This window comes from Lygodium microphyllum, chromosome 8 (assembly GCF_053477565.2).
Source record: "Lygodium microphyllum isolate KBCC chromosome 8, Lygodium_microphyllum_v1.1.10, whole genome shotgun sequence".
Lineage (NCBI taxonomy): Eukaryota > Viridiplantae > Streptophyta > Polypodiopsida > Schizaeales > Lygodiaceae > Lygodium > Lygodium microphyllum.
The window spans coordinates 93,298,257-93,315,689 of NC_141142.1; the positions used below are offsets into that span (position 1 = coordinate 93,298,257).

General features: G+C 43.2%; 1 protein-coding gene across 1 annotated transcript in view; it reads right to left on the reverse strand.

Moving 5' to 3' along the window:
• Positions 1–477: 477 nt before the first annotated feature.
• LOC148032610 (Chaperone DnaJ-domain superfamily protein) overlaps positions 478–17,433 on the reverse strand; it is a 122,255-nt gene continuing 105,299 nt past the window's right edge. The window contains exons 7-10 of the mRNA XM_087683229.1: positions 10,707–10,819; positions 2,149–2,269; positions 1,141–1,267; positions 478–1,057 (exon numbers count right to left, since the gene is read on the reverse strand). Coding sequence (XP_087539355.1) covers positions 954–1,057; positions 1,141–1,267; positions 2,149–2,269; positions 10,707–10,819 — 465 coding nt within the window. The 3' untranslated portion in view covers positions 478–953. The remainder of the gene's footprint in view (positions 1,058–1,140; positions 1,268–2,148; positions 2,270–10,706; positions 10,820–17,433) is intronic.

Sequence of the window (17,433 nt, forward strand, 5' to 3'; positions counted from 1 at the left end):
GCTTCAAGGGATTGAAAGTGTGGATCACAAATGAATATATACCAATATAGCTCAAAGCACAACCGAGTAAAATTGCCAAGATGAAGACAACTAAAAATAGCAAGTAATGATTGGTAGCTAGAAATTGCAAAAAAGAGACTAAGATATGACCCACAAAGATAGAGTGAATGGGCAAATTATTAAGGTGGCAAAGCAATCATAAAGGAGTTCAAAAAGCCTACGGACTAGGTTACGTTGAGATCATGATGTATTTAATAACTTTAAAAGCTTAATCAACTAGCTTTCCTTTTGTGCTAATGGCATCCTATTTTCTTTTTGTGCCACTGGCACACAGAAGTGGATTGTAACTAAAAACATTGATATCTCCTTGTCATATACGCCTTTGGGGCAACTAAAACTAGGTTAACTTTATGTGTGTGTGAGACACCAAATTCCATGATGAAATTAGTTAAAGAATACGAGGTCCATATGTTGTTTATCTGAGTTGGAGGCCTTCCTACAAGATGACATGGAGGATTGAAGTGGCAGAACGACGAAGGGGGTTGTGGCAAGTTACTATGTAGGAGAGACTGGTGGATGACTAAGAGACTATTGTGTGTGTGTGTGAGATCGATTGTCCCCACAACTTGGTTACCTCAAACTTCACAATGGCTTTGGAAAAGGCTAACTAAGCTTCCTTAAAAAGCAACCAATGTAAGCAAATGTGATGACACAGCTATGTGATGTCACCTTAATCCACATGGGCTAAAACATACGATCTCGATAAGATGGGTCACTCTTTATAATGTATTGCATAATTATGGAAGGATTACTAAGTTCCAAATGACATAGGTTCGCAACTCATGGGTTCCAGACCCAGGAACTTGGATTAGAATCCGTTAGTGCTAATTATAAGATCCATTGCTGCTAACTCCCTCGCAATCAAAGCATCCAAGACCTTTGATGGATCTTGGTCACCTCCTTTTCTTGGCGTCCTTCTTTACTTCAAGTTGATATGTTTCCATGTTTTTCCGATTCCATAGTCGCCTGGAAACAAGCTCCTCTTGGGCCACCTCACCTGCCATCGAAAAGATTGTGACCCGCTGCTTCAGAATGCACAAGCATGTCTCAAAGCTTCAGACGTTTGATCAACCAGCTTACTCATGTTCATCCATGTGGCGTGTGGTATGCCGAGACATCTGCGAGTTAAATAGGCTGCATCCTCCCAAGCATAAGGCAATGTCTTTATCCAGTATCTCGATACCCAGCAGACTTGCCAATAAATTTGCTGACCATTAACACCATTCTAATTATTAGACAGTTGGCTCCATCCAAGCCATTCACTCAGGTTAAATTTTTTTAAAAACCAGGTGAAACCGCCAAAGAATACAACAAATACTGTTATAGATTGAAATGATCAGACAGAGCCTAGATTTTACAGTTGGTTTTCCTGTCAATGGAACTTTTTCCTGCTAAACATGCTTTGAAAGTGCTTGCATGTTGAATGACATGCTGTATCGGCTCAAATATTCATCCTATTTTTGAAATTTTGTATGTCAATCTATATGTATATCTATGAAAAATCAGAAACTTGAATGAACTGAAGGGTTTAATAATTTTCCTTGTCATGTGAAAACTTAAGCAGCTAAATAAGCATGATAATGGATGCGTATAGAAAGGACCGCCTTTAGTACTGAAACAGCTGTTAGCAGTCTGTATGCCCTTAGTTGCAGAAAGCTTTGATAAAAAGTGAGCGGATCACAATTAGGTTTGTGGTCCCACAGAAATCCGCTTTCAAAGCAAGATGAGAAAGGACCAAAAATCAAAACCGACGAATGCCTGTACTGTTCATGCTGTCCTTGAGAGTCTCATTTTTAAACCCCTAGAAGAAATTGCATTCAAGTACTGCATAACTAAAATAAACCTGCATAGAAATAAATCTGCACACAAAAAACTACGTGTAGATTATGATGTGGAGAGCCCTCTGTACAATATGATGTGGCAAATCCTCACATAGCTAACTATTACCAAGAATAATGCTCAAAAACACAAAGCCTTTGCAGGTCTGTACCAGAGAGAGAGAGAGAGAGAGAGAGAGAGAGAGAGAGAACCTTTGCAGGTCTGTACCACAGAGAGAGAGAGAGAGAGAGAGAGAGAGAGAGAGAGAACCTTTGCTATAATGTAAGGCAATAAGACAAACTGACAGCCAATGAGGCTCCAAATAGCTGGCTTATTCACTCCATCAATGTGTAGCTCTAAGTCATTGCTCAGCTCCTCCTCCGGACTACCCCTACAGCAGATAAAACTTAAGATTTCTTCCCAAATAAAACACTTAACATTCTCCTCAAGTTCATGAATATAAAAAAGATATCTCTTCATATACCTGAGCTTTTCACCATATCAAATACATGAAACAAAGATTCACTTTCAGCTGCATCTTTGCATAAGTGCACATATAAGGAAAGCAAACGGCTTCTTTCTCATTTCTTTTTTGTAGTGAAGTGGATGTTTTAATTTAGCTGATCTACGAAGGATGATACTGCCAAGAAGGCAAGCACCAGCATGTAAAGCCCATGTGAATAATGTTGGTAAACCTTATAGTGATGCTTCCTCGCCATTCTAGCATATCCATTACCACCTGAATCCAATACACCTAACTATTAAATTAAAAAAGGCATACTAAAGCAAAGAGGTATTTGGGCCAGTCTGACTTCAATTAATCAGTTTAGAGAGTGAACCTTTCTTTAACAACAAAAATTGGTATGGCACATATCTAAATAGGGCATTTTGATCAGCCTAAAGAATAGGTCCTTATTAGTCACATAGTTCTACCTCTGTACATACCAGTATGGCAATAATTGTACTTTCAAAAATGGCTGACTAGGATCATGCTCAATCTCACTCTCAGTGTGTGAGTCTCCATTTATGGTAATATGATTTGCAGGTGCTTCTGCCATGGGGGTCTTTGTAGTTTAGCTTTTCGTTAACCACCTTAAAATCATCCTCATTGTGAGTGGCAAGTCTAGAGTAGCTAGAACATGTATCCAATCTTTTCGCTCCCCCAAACTTGGAATATTCTTACCTACATATGCAAACTTTTGGAACATGGTCTTCAAATCCTATTAGCAATTTGGATATGGTATCTGGATCTACAAGACATGTTTTTCAAGTCTCCATCTCTACATGAATTGCCTCTGTCTTGTTGCCTAAGAAAACTAGGCTATCACCCCAATCTTCTATGAGTCTAGCATACTGCATCCCGTCTTTCCATTATCTATGAATGGCTGATGCAGATTTACATGTTTGGTACATTGATAGTCGTGTTAACATGCACATCATTTCTCAATGAGATATGTTCTCATCACTTAAGCCAACCCCCATAGGATTATATTCACATCACCCAATAACTCCTAACCTACCAAGCAAGTTGGAAAGATTGTTCTTGTTTTGCTAATGGCAGTACACTTTCAAATGCACTGTGTGTGCCATAGATTGTCACAGTTCTATGCTCAAGGCCATGAGATCGTTCGATGCACACTAAGCCCTTGCAAGCAAAAGGAGGTTCTAAGACCTCACGATCTAGTAAGCACTCTTGGAGATCACCGAAAAACACTATAGAGGTTTTTTGTGGAGATGGGCTAGGGTTTGCAAAAGAAAACACAAGAGTATACGACCACAACAAAAACACACTGAACTCAAACACAAACATAAAAAAGAAAAATGAAGATAACTAACTAATGAATGAATAAATGAAATGTACACAATGCACAAGGCAAGAGTTGTCCAATAGTCGGTGGCTCTAATGAGAGCAGACTCAAGGAGTTGTCAATGTGTGTTATCCACTAATGAGATCCAGAGTGCTCTAGAAGCCAATTGAAGCAAAGGCTGATGAAAACAAAAACGCAAAAACGACCTACTATTGATGACGATGATGATGTCAACAAGCTGGGACAAAACGCAACCTGTAGAATTTTTTAATAAAGGGCAATAGCTAGAGATGATCACGGCAACAAGCTGAACGGAGAGGACAGTAAGTAGGAAAAAACAAAGCCTAAAGAAGTCAATCAGGATAAAGGTAGCAACTGTGGATGGTCACTGCAAGAGCTGGTGGTGGCAACAAACTGGAGTGAAATGCAGCTTGGTGGAGTTGGCAAACAGATGGGCACCAGCTGACGATCACCATGGCAATGACTGGATGAGGTGCCTAATCAAGGAAGGCTCAGAAGAATTGATGTAGCCTACAAAAAAAAGGGATAGAGCAAGTGGCTAGGCAATCTCCTCTTTATAGATGTGGATCCTCCCAAAGTTTGGGTGTTTGTTTATGGAACACATAAACTTTGGTAATTTTTCCATTTTGGGACTATTTTCATGAGCTTAATGTATAATGCATATTTTTTAGCTTAACACCCTTCTCAAGCCCAAAACTAGAACCAAAAAGGGACTATAAGTGTAGCTCATCCCATGTTTACCCCAAGACATCCCAACCCAACTATTCTCATGAAAATATCTAGACCTTAGTAAGCTTACTTAGTCTTGCACTTCGCTTTTGTTTTTAACCTTCATGGCTATGTCTCTATACTAGACACTAGGACACTAGGCCTATGATGTTTATCCCTAAGGGAAAGACTATGGAGGTGATGGTTATCTTATCTCTAAAGTCCAAAGAGCCACCCTAGAGAAACCAAGGTATCAGACAAAGAGTGGTTGTCAACTACCTAGTAGCCTACCAAGACCTACAAAGATGATGTTAAACCAATTTGTACTTTTGTTTTTTCTTAATGGAGTAAATGTGCCCATGGGTGAAATAAAGGGATGGTCAACTCCAACATCACAAAATAGAAGACTATCACAACCACCCATCCACAATGTTGGTGATGAAGTAAAGGGATAAAGAAGTAAGGAGGGATGGTGGTAACAAAGCCGCCAGCGGAGATAGCTTAGGAGCCACACAAGGGTGCTTTGTACAATGAGATGCATAGATACATGATGAGAATGTACATATAGCGAGATGCTACTTCAACAATGTCTCTCGTGGGGAAAATTGTGCACTTGCCCAAGTATTCTCTTAGGAAGATGATGACTATCATGCAATGCAACAAGTAGGTGCAACAAGAAGGGAGGCCAATATCAAAGACTAAAACTAGCCAATCCTTTTTGGATAGCGTGGTATTGACCTGATTAAGCACTAATTACAATAAGCATAAAATTCACATAAATTGAAATGCAAATGTTGCCACTTAATCTTGGACCTTGGACATGCAATTGGCCCCAAAACTAGCGTCCCTTGCAATGTCTCTCTCTTATAATGCAATTGGAAGAAGTACACTAAGATTGCTCCAATCTCCTTCACTTACCAATGCCTCTTACTATCATAGGTGACCAATAAGCCTTCAACCGAGTTGCTCTTCAATTTTCTCCTTGAATGAAAAAATTTGCCCCAAATCCAATGTTGATTGGCTGACCTCTTGAATTTTACTGAGATGATTCAGCAAAACTGAAATTCAAGTACTAGGCCCCAATTTTTGAGCACTCTTTCCAAGGTGAATATTAAACCCTAATTTTTTCTCTAAAAGTTAGTGTCCAACAGCTGAAATTCTTCAATTGCACCCTCTTGGAGCCGAATTTGGTTGAGATCTCGAGGGAAGCTATGAATTGGCTAAGAGAATAGAGAGGAAACTGGAGAGAGAAATTTGAGAGTCTCATTGCCAAAATTGGCTTGTTGCCAGTGTGTAGGAGACTAGAGTCCTTAGATCAATTGTTGCCTACCTCCTATGAACTCTCCAATGGCTGGAATAGCCTCCACAATAGGCGCCTAGAGCAGCTTGGCCTCTCTACTCCTTCCTTCAAATCTCAGAATGTTGGAATGAGGTTCCACCAGTCTTCAACAACCCTTTTCCCTCTTGCAAGGGAAGGTTTTGCAGAGTGACAGCCTTACAATTGCATTTTTCAATCATTTTCAGCATAACTAAATTATTTTAATTATTAATTATTACTCAAAAAAAATTTGTGCCAACTAACAATTAAATAGAACAGACATTTTTCATCCAAGCCATCGTGAGCATTTATTAGTCCTTAAACTAGCATTAATTAATTAATTAATGCCTAGTCCCTAATGTCACCAATGACATTAATGGCTAATAAAATATTTTACACCAAGAGTAGTCACCACGCAAGCACCTGACTAATATTCTAGACCAAAATCTATCACCAAGCTACTACGTAACTATTATACCTTATTACAACTTTTGCCTTTTAACACCCATTGACTTCTCGATATCCTTCGTCTGTTATTATGAATTAACTGACTTGTACAACACATGTGCAACTTACATTTGCACATTTGATTAATAATGAAATCAAATATTGAGCACCGCATAAAAAATCCACATCGCCATGACAAAGATAGTGCGGAAACTTGTAAATATCAATGGCGACTTCTTGTACAAACATGACATCTCTCGCGAGCTCACCTCTACCAACTCCCTCTCTTAGAATGGAGTTGTAGAACGTAGGAACTAGACTGTGGTGAACATGGGCTATGGCACACTCTATGTTCTTCATAGTAGAGCTCCCTAAGCACCTATGGAATGCGATTGTTAACACTTCAATGTACATCCTCAACCGGTGCCTCACTACACAGTCCCTGAGAAGACTTGCCTATGAGGTAGTCTTTGGCACTCTCACTTCAAAGTATTCGGGTGTGGTACCTACACATACACACTTGATGATAAAATAGGAAAGCTCGATCCCCCAACTTGAATCTCCTTCAATCTTCAATACATCTTGCTGTCCATAGTAACCAACAAGCCTTCAAACCAATTTGTCCTTTTGTTTGCTTCAGGAATGGACTTTAATTTGCTCCCTAGAAGACAAATTCTGCCCCAAACTTAATGTTGGTTGTCTAGCCTCTTGAAATTCTCTAAGATCCCCAAATATCAACTGCTAAATTTCAAGTACTAGGCCTTTAATGCTTTAAGCTACAGAACTTCAGTTGCCTCCTCTTAGGAATGAATTCGGCTAAGATCTCTCGAAGGACACTATGAGTTGACTACGAGAATAGAGAGGAACCTAAAGAGAGAGAAATTCCAAATTTTTATCACCAAAATTGGCCGAAACTTAATGCTGCCCTGCTATGAGTGCTGATTGGCTGCAGCCACCATCAACAACAAGAGCCCCACATGCAATTGCCTACCCGTGTGGGCCCCAAATTTACTGTCAGCTGCCTATAGACAGCTTACAAGGGCTGTCACCTACCTCCAATAGCCTCTTGATCAGCTCTAGGGGCAGCTCTTTGGAACCTCCAATGGCTGGGCTCATCACCAATGGCTGAAAATTTGCAACACGAACTTTCTCTCTTCCTATCCCAACCTCCACAATGCTAGAATGAGGCTCCACCAACCTTGAATAGCCTTGCCCTCACTTGCATGAGCAAGTTTTGCCAATTAGCAGCCTTGTAAATGCATTTTGCAAGAACTTTCAATTTAAAAAAAAAACTGAATATTGATTCTAAAAATTAATTTAATTAAAGTTAACCATACTAGCCAACAATGAAATTGGCTAGGCCAGTATGTCATCCAAGCAATCTTGAGCATTTATTAGTCCCTAAGCTCGCATTGACTATTTGATTAATGCCTAGTTCCTAATGTCACCACAGATATTAATGGCTAGTAAAAAATTTTAGACCAAAATCTGTCACCAAGCACCACTTCATACCCTACTAATATAACTTATTACAACTTTTTCCTTTGACACCCACTGATATCTTGGGGTCCTTGGCCCATCATTGTGAATTAGTTGTCTTGCACAACATTTGCACCTCATATTCGCACATTGATTAACAACTAAATCAAATGCTAAGCAAAGTATCAAAAAGATTCGTGTCCCATGATGGCAGTAGAGTAGCAGCTTGCCATGATATATGCAGTAAGACCGATAGTTGGAGAGTCAACCACGTCTCAATTGGCTGATTCTTAAGCTAAAACAAGTCATGGACTTTTATATTATGTCAAATCATAGATGAATGGATGAAAGTGAGAGTGCACATTGATTCCCCTTTTATAGAGCATTCTCAGCCACTTATCATACTGAAAAATCTTCAGTCTTGTTTTAAAAGTGCATGAATACAACTAACACAATGACCTCAAACAAAAATGCAAATAAAGAAGAGATTGATGATGATTGAATGCTGAAATGAATAATGGATAAATGAGCAAAATTTTCAACTGCGTGCCCAAGGAGCAAAGGCTGTTGGACAGCCACTCTTATGGAAGTGGGCTGAGGGAGAGTATCAAAGAGTGTCATGCTTCCTATGCAGCAAACCACCGATGTCAATGTAGAAAGTCTCACGTAGACCACTATGGCAGCAACATAGATGAACAGGACTGTCACAGCAGGTTGGGAGACAATAGGTGATGCCAAGGCTGAAGAGAGCATGGTAGCAGCCTGCAATGACAAAATGTAGTGAGGCCGATGGCTGGAGAGTAAGCCACAGCCAAGCTGGTTGGTTCTTATTGCTCAAAAGAGTCATGGAATTTTGTGTCAAACTATGTCATATCCTCCATTGTACATCAAACACTTATTTGGGATAATCATTGAAGAGGGCAAAGTAACTATTCTTGCATTACTGTATCACCCTTCAAATTCTATAGAATACTATCTATTTTGATTACTGTAAATACTTTCAACCGAATATCTAGTCACACTCCAAGTATCCAATTAGAGAGATTTTGCCTGCATACACTTTTCAGGTAAAGCTGGGTTTGTTTGTTTTTGGCCTCTGAAATGAGCAGGGTTTTGTAATTATTGGGTATGGAGCTCAAGAGTGGAGAGTGGGGCTCATAGTACACAATACAAAGCTAAATGCTGGATTGATAGAGTGATCTTAAAGTACAACACCTAGGGCCTGAATATATAGCCCAAGGTACACACCCAAACCATTGATCCTTATTGAATGCTTGGTGATGTAAAAGGTGTTCACACCTATATACACACTTACATGTTGGATGAAAACAAATCAACCCCGCCTTCAAGTCATGGGTGGCTAAACCTGTGACACAAAATAATAAAGCAAATGGGAAGGTCTTGCCTCCCAAGAGAGAATGTCTAGTCCCATAAAATAGATTCTTAATAAAAGACATACATAGTAGAAAGGATATTTGTAACAGAAGCTAGAACATGGCATGTTCTCCATGTGTTTCCAACCTCTATTTGCAAGCTGTCAACTAGCTCAGAGTATCTTTTTCAGCCATGTGGACATCTAGTTGTTCTTGCATCTCCTTTTGTATTTCTTTTTTATTTTCCACCCCTATGAGAACAACTACCATTTGCATTTCCATTTGTACCTTGTTCTGCATCTTATGTTTCATCAAGTCACATCTGTCTATTAGCAGTTCACCCATCCTTTTCTCTATTTCTGCCTTCATTTCTTCATGTTGTTCTGTGAAAAAGTGGTAAAGCTAAGGATGGCATCCACTCCAAAGACCACTATGCAGTTGTTTGATTGGACTAAACCTCATTCCATATCTTGGAAGATCTTAAAGTGACACTTCTGACAAGCTTGTGTAATTAGTCTGTTCAAAGCTTGTGAAGGAGCTCTGCCATCAGGCAACCTTACACAAATATTGCAAAGTACATTGAAATCTATATGGCCCTCTAAACATGCATCTACTGCTCCGATTAGTAACTGCAGCTCCCTTGCAGATGTTGAGAAACCCAACATTGTTAGCTGTTGAATTAGCAGCCCAAGCCCTAGCATTGGCGAGTACCCAATGGGATCTTTAAAGGTTGCTCAAGCTTGAAGATGTCTAGAATTGAAGGATTTCCACATGATGGACATAACAGCAGAAACAAATAGTAAGGAAGGCTTGACCATCTACACATACATGGAAACATGAAGTTATTTAGGGAGTAGTAAACGAGGAATGAAGAAGGATCTTAAAGTTGGCATCCAGTGCTCTAGAAATAATACCTCATTATACACATCCAAAAGAATCCTCAACATGGCATATTACTGACCCCACATGCACAACTAGGTTTATGAAGGTCCATAGCCATAAACAGGCTTTGGGGACAAGGATGGGAACAAGGACAACGACAAGACTTGCCATCCCTTGTCACTATGAGACAGGGGATTCTAACATGGGAATGAGTCTAGGATGGTTGGGGGACTGCAATGAAATGCTACAAAATGCCCATCCCATGTTATTAAACCATAACATTCTCACTTTGTGAGACCTTATTCATGGTTTTATCAATGGAACTTTACATTTTCTATGGCAACTAATTAGGCAAGTAGATGGGTTAAAGAAAAATGTATTATAAATTGCAGAAAGAGAATGTTGTCTCTTCTCTAGGGTAATGCATATTCCCTGCTGATGTTTGGAGGTCTAGACCATTGACTTGATGACTAATCTGCATATATTTGGTAAAGCTTTTGGATAAGAAAAATAGTAGGATGTTCATCTAGGGGAGGAATGTGAGGTTAAAGAATTGTCCATATGACTGCTCTTAGTTTACCCATTTATTGAGAAGTAAAACAAAGGATCCATGACTAGCTACCAACCTAACTTGCGGAGACTTGTAAATGATGCAAAATAAGTCATAATGATTGACAAAATTCAAGCCTATTGACTTTGCATTTGATCTCAGCTTTTCATTTATACTTCAGTACAGTTTACAGCTTAAAAATATGCTTATGGCAAAGTCAGAGAAGGATATGTGCTTGGTACCTGTTCCTTGTTTTGGACATCTTCTTCTTGCCTTTGGCAATAACATTCCGCTCAAGTTCTAATGCTTTCAACTTGTTCTTGTAGGCTGGAGTTTGCTTCACCATGTGTAGCATCTGCAAGGGCCATGCAAATTCAGCATCAATAAAGTCTTTTCCATTTAGTTAGGGTTCTTCTTTCCATCCTCTATGAAGAAATACCCTAACACAGAAACACAAATAACACCGTACAACAAAGCACAAACCGACAGAAGAACACAATTAGGGTTAGGGTAACTCAAAGACAATGAACACGGAGAATGAATGAAGTGATATGACTATTGAATATACAATGCTTATGCAGCAAACACACTATGCAATGAATGAATATTGAACCTCGAACTCTTGTATCTCAAGGACCAGGGCAAGGGTAATGAGCTCGAGAATGTGTAGTACTCCGAACGGATCCCAAATCACAGCAAGGCAGCCTCCGAGTGTCGAACAACATTAAACATAGCCTATGTGTGGCTAGACCTGATGCAGACGGCAGTCTAGAGAGAGAGTGTGATGTAAGCACAAGCTGAGAAGAAAGAAAATCTACAAACGCAAGCTAAAATGATGATGGCGATAGCTAGAGGAGATAGAAAACTGCAAAATGTAGCGAGGAGAGAGAAAACAGCAGCAACTGCTAAGAGGAGATAGAAAACTAGCGAGGCAATAGGTGAGGCCTGCAAACACCTCAAACCTGCAAAGACGAGATTAAGGTTGAATGGAGGGCAGCATACCTATTTATAGAAAGTTTGGGCCCTCCCAAGTGGGTTTGTGCTTATGGGATATATACACTCTCTAAAAACGCATTTATTTTAAATAAACAAGGTTTCTTCCTTAATTAAGCATGTTTGGGGACTGTTTAAGTGAAGCTAATGCATTTTTAGCTCAACATCCTCCACAATCCTGCTAGAGGTATCGAAGAGGGAAGCACCATAAAACCACAAGTACCATGATCCAAAAGACAAACTGAAATATGACAATTGTCCAGATTTTAGCATTGTGGCCAAATTATGCTATCAAGTAGCAAGTACTTTGCCCATCCTTTGTACCCAATGTCCTCCTAATCATTAAAGTTTTTCCATACAATCAACTGCTCTCCATAAATTATCAGGGTAGAACTAAAAATGATACCAAGCAATGCTTGTCATCAAGCCTTTGAATATTGAGCTTCAACCTGTGAATGTCAGATGCTGAGATGATTCTAGGAACATGAACTTCGAAATCTAAAACTGGAAATATCCATGTGGAAAAACAGAAAAAAGGACAACCCTCCATAAGCAGAAATGAAATGGAAGCAGCATGACACATTAAGGACCTGGAAGGAGGTAGCCCCTTGGGGGCCAGAATGAAAATGGAGTTGGCTGCCTCAAGGACCAGAAGGTCCACCCCATTCTGAACCTGCAAAGCACCACATGGACTAGATATAACCTCTAGAGTCTGAATGTATCCCTGTAAGACAGAAAGATCCTCTTATGTAAACTCCTCCCAGGAAATGTTCACCATGAAAGGAACCTATGAAGAAGAATTACCCTGCTCCCAAGAGATTTTCTCCATGAAAGAAGCCTATGAAGAAGAATCATCCTACATGGGTACACACCCCCCTGCCCCCTCTGGGTCCCTAGAAGCTAAAGAACATGAAAGGGATAAATCCTCTACATAATTGTTAACAAGTACTAGATAGGGATCCTCCCTGATATGACTAAGGAACTCCTCAATCATAGAATCAGCACATATAATCGCATCCTCTCATATATCATCAGCACAAAGAACATCAATCATTGAATCAAGACCCACAAAAGCATCACAAGCATCCTCAAAAACTAATGAATAAGGGCTGACCAAAGAGACAGGAAGAGGATTGCGGGGATAGAAGCAGGCAGTGAGAGGTCAAGGAGGCCAACATAGTACAAGGGAGTTGCAGAAATGGGGGAAACGGACACAGCAAAAATCAGAGTTTTGGAGTTTCAGTTAGTTTTGGAAATGGGGGGAGGAGTTTCAGATTTTAGCATTAAATCTATACATATGCACTTTAATATATCAATGCACATAACACCACTCACTTAAATTTTACACAAAACTCCAAGCCATCATGTCACATGAACTTGTCATCATCTTCTCTCCATCTCTTATATCAAACAAAATGTGACAAGAGTAGTATTTTAAGCCTTCATGTCACTATTTAATAGCTACTAGTTGTTAGCAAGAGTTGAGAGCTAGCAATACCTTCTTAGTTATGCAAATCTTTGTGTGACCACTTTCACCCTCTCACTATAGATGGCTTTACCAAAGAAAAATATGCATGCAAACACATGCAATAAAAGTGTAATTTGAAGGCTAGAATTGAAATATGAGAGCTAAAACACATTGTCTGTCAGTTAAAAACTGAAGCACAGGTGGGTAAAGTTTAAGGCCTCTCCCCCTAAAACAAATCCCCCTCCCAAAAAAGAAAAAAAGTTTGTTCCCGAAAGGCGTTTCAGGGTTTCGGAAATGTTCCCGAAATGAGGTTTCCGAAATAGGATTTGAAACGCCATTTCAGGGTACTATGGAAATCAGAACATGAAGGACCTAATAGGGATGGATGAAGATGGTAAAATGGGATAATCCTGCTCAAAAATGTGAAGAGGATAGGAAGACAATGTCATAAAAGGAAGAGGAGTAAGGGGAGGGTGTAAGATGGTTGTGCACCATTAGGGAGGGAGGCATTGTTTGCAAAGGAAAGGGCACCTCATCTTGCAAAGATGGGAAAATAGAATATCCAAGGTGGATCTTCTCTAAAGAAAGCTTGTCCAAGCAACTAGTGTAGGCCACTGGCCAAGGAGCCTTTGAAAAAGGCGAATGGTGCCATGACCAAGTAGGATGAGATGGCCCAATGGGCTGCTGGCTAGGACATGAAGAAATGTGTGTTCAAGAGGAGTATTTGATGGAGCAGTGTAGGACTACCAACACCCACAATCACGACCTCATCCACCTCGAGCTTTGTGTCTATGATAAATCCCCCTTTGAGACTAGGAATCATCAAGCGCTTCATCATTCATATGCCAGCTGCAGTCTCTCTAACAATGGCCTTTGTGACTACAATAATTGCACTAGGTTTTGTCTTGTAGCGGAAATCAGTATGCTCCTCGTCCTCTTTCAAATAGTGAGAATCAATTGTCTGATGGTTATTGTCATAGTTGCTACCACACTTCTTGCCACACCCCCATCCATGGCCCCTAGAAGCAAGGTACCCCCTTTGATTTGGATGGGCTAAAAGCTGCAACCTCCTTCTAAATCATAATGTGAGGATCTCAAAAGAAGGCACTATTTTTCCTGCTCCTGCCCATCATGCCGCTACCCCGCCATCGCGCCCAGCTTTCCCCCCCGCCCGGCAATCCTCTTACTCGCACCTCCCCGCCCCCCCCCCTCCCCGGCGCCTTGTTTCCCCCCACCAAGCAATTTCCTGCGCTCCTCCCCCACTCGTTACTGCGCCCCCCCCGCACTACCCCCCGCCTCCTACACCCTGCGGCCTTGTCCAGCAAGTCCTCCCACCCGCGCTAGTCCCGTCGTGAGCTGGCCATCCCTGGCGTCCAGCACCTCCCCCACTACCAAAAATAAGCATCTACCCCTCCTCGCCATCGCCCCCCCCCCCCAGTTGCTCCCTCCATCTGCAGCAACACTCCCCTCCTCCGATAGCACAGCAACGTGATTGATAGGTTCTCAACAGGGATGCACAATGGAAACCTCTGGCCAGACGTCAATGCATTCTACGAGTGCCCCCCAGTCAAACACCTTGCACATCGTCCTCTCTAAGGAACAGCTCTTAGCCGTTCATGCCACAGGGCTGGAGCTGAAAGAAACTGCGATCTTTGGTCAGATCGTAGGACACTCCCCATTTAGGGCCCCAACTTCAGGATTGGCTTCACTCCACGCTGCGCATTGGCACAATGCAAATTGTGGAGGCAATTCTCACGGGTCAAGGGATCTTCATGGTTCGACTCACCTTTCCGGACACATCCCGTGAGCTGGAAAACTCACCTTATGCCTCCACGAAGGGGTCATCTACATGGTTCCCTGGTATAGAACCTTAACAGTGAAGGAATTTGCACTCCACAACAAGTTTCTTAGACATCCGGTCACCTTACTATTTCCCGGACTGGCAGTAGAGTATCGTCAGTTAGTGGAGGACTTTGGACGGCTCTTCAGCACAGTTCTTCTTGCCTCCTTCACGGATGCAATGATAGCCACAAGAGTCCCAAACGTACGAGTGGCTGTGACTACCAAAGTTTTTGGAGATTAAGGCAAGCGAGCACTCCTTCAAGTAGCATGTTATTGTAATAGGGCAGCCAGGGGAGTGCCTATGATGCCATGACTTTGGGCATCAAGCAGCAGATTGCACGCGCTTCAGAGCCAAGGCAGCTCCACCGACAGGCCCTCAGGTGGACGCTGACGGCTTTACACGGGTCCAACATGACAACAAAGAGGGAGATGGCAGGGGGGGCCTCAGTCAGCCCCTCAGACAGCCACAACAACAAAGAGCAGGAAAACGAGCGACGGACCCCCAGCAGAGCACCCCGCAGCCCCCTTAGCAGGATCACAGACCTCCACATCCACTACCCACGGAGGCGTCACAGGCTACCTCACCCGAGATCCCACAACCCCCACACCACCCCCCCCCCCCTCGACCCTAGCCCACAGCCTCCCCCTTCCAGGGCCACTAGCCCCCCCTACACCTGCCTCATACCGTCGATCACCCCACCATTCCTCGATCTTTCTCCTCCCCACCATCTCCCCCGCCGATCAATCCCCCTAATCCTCACCCAGTACAGCTGAACACCCCCTCCCCCAGCCCACCCCCCCCCCTTCCCACGGGAGGTGGTGAGCCTCATATGCCTATATCCTCCCCTCAACCGACAGCCTAGCCCCCTCCCCCTCTCCACACAGCCACCAGCTCATCTATCCCTGCCGCCCATCACACTTTCCTGAGATAGGTGCAGTTGTTACCACAAGAGTTCTTCCGCAATGGTCCGGGGTCCTACTTGAGAATTACAGAGCACGGAGAGTTTCCACTACCTCTGGAGGTGTGGATCTTCGTGGTTTGCAAGTCAAGGAGCGGCAAGATCCATTTACTAGCACCACCAGATGGACCAAACTATGCTTTATTCCTTTAGACCTCTCATTCAGGAGACTGGACGATGACATAGATAGAGGAGGAGGTGAAGGGCCAGGTAGCAAACCACATCTCCTAGTGGATGGGAGGACTAGCACTCTTTTCCCAGCAGTGGCCAAGTTGCATGATGGACATTAACTGGTGGGGTGGAGCCGAGGTCCCACATCTGAGCATTATTTCTCGAGCCCCTCCACAGTGGACACCAATGGATGTGATCGAGTGGCCCTTGGCACAGGCTACCTGTTTCTACCAGTGTACAAAGTCACGCCTCTCAACCTGGCTGATAGATGCCCTGGTGGTACCGCCGGAGGGCCACCATGGGGGAATGGAGTTCATCTTCCGGACATGTGGCAAATCATATTTGCATGCCCCATAGCTCTTCTTCTTCATCAGCAACTTCCACACCGAACAAATGCCTGTTCGGTCAGTCACATGCACCATCTACTAACTATGCACGAAGGACAAAATCTCGACTGGCCATCCCTATGTGAAAATTGGAACAGAGTATGTACCTCTTCCTTCAATTTTCTTCTCTACTCATGTGTCAAGCATGCTTACTTCTACATCTCAATCTATTGAAATTGATTCTCGTCTTTTGAGAATGGTATCGAAGATACTCTTGATGAAGGACATCTCCAAGACATGTGCGCCTGGAGTGCTAACACGACTGACGTTGCTTGCCTACAACGACTGACCAATCCAACGCCATTCTCTTCAACCACCTTTTTCAACACTTAACATTCATGCTCCCGTCACAACCTATTATATCCCCTATATCCTACCACTCACCTACCAAAGCCCATCCAACTCACCATAGCCATAGTCCGCCCTCCGCTTGTAGCCACCAGCCAGCCCGCCACCAGCCATCATCTTCCCTCCTTCACACATGGCATCCTCCGCTTCTTCATCCACCCTTGCAGCCTTTGTCCGATTCCTTGCTCAAGTCACATCCATCACCCCTACTTTCACAAAACCCCCCCCCCTTCAAGCGCCGAAATCGCCAAAGCAAAGCTCAACACCAAGCGTCCGCTGCCCGCCATCGCGCCTCCCTCCTCCCTCCTGTCGCACCATCGCACCTTCCCCCCCCTCCTGCCCGCCATCACGTCTCCCTCCTCCCTCCTAACCACCATCGTGCCTTCCCCCTCTCCCTCCTGTCCGCCATCACATTGTGCTCCCTCCTGAGGCGCTACACTCCCCCTCCTGTCAACTCCTCATGCTTCTCCCCCCCCCCCCCCCAGCCCTGCTGGCCACCAGGCAACCTCCTTCTCACGCTTCCCCCCTCCCCACCATGCTAACTACCAGGAAACCCTTGCACTGCCCCACGCCTGTAACTGCCCCCCTCCCCCCCACGTTGCCCCTGCCTCCCTCACCTTGCGGCCCCATCCGGCAGGTCCCCCACCTGCATGTTCCCGTCAGGAGCCGGCCATCCGTGGAGTCCAGCACCTCCCCCACCGCCAGAAAACAGCATCCGCCCCTCCTCGCCATTGCCCCCCCCCCCCCCCTTGCTCCCTCCATTTGCATCAACACTCCCCCCTCAGGCAACACAGCAGCGTGA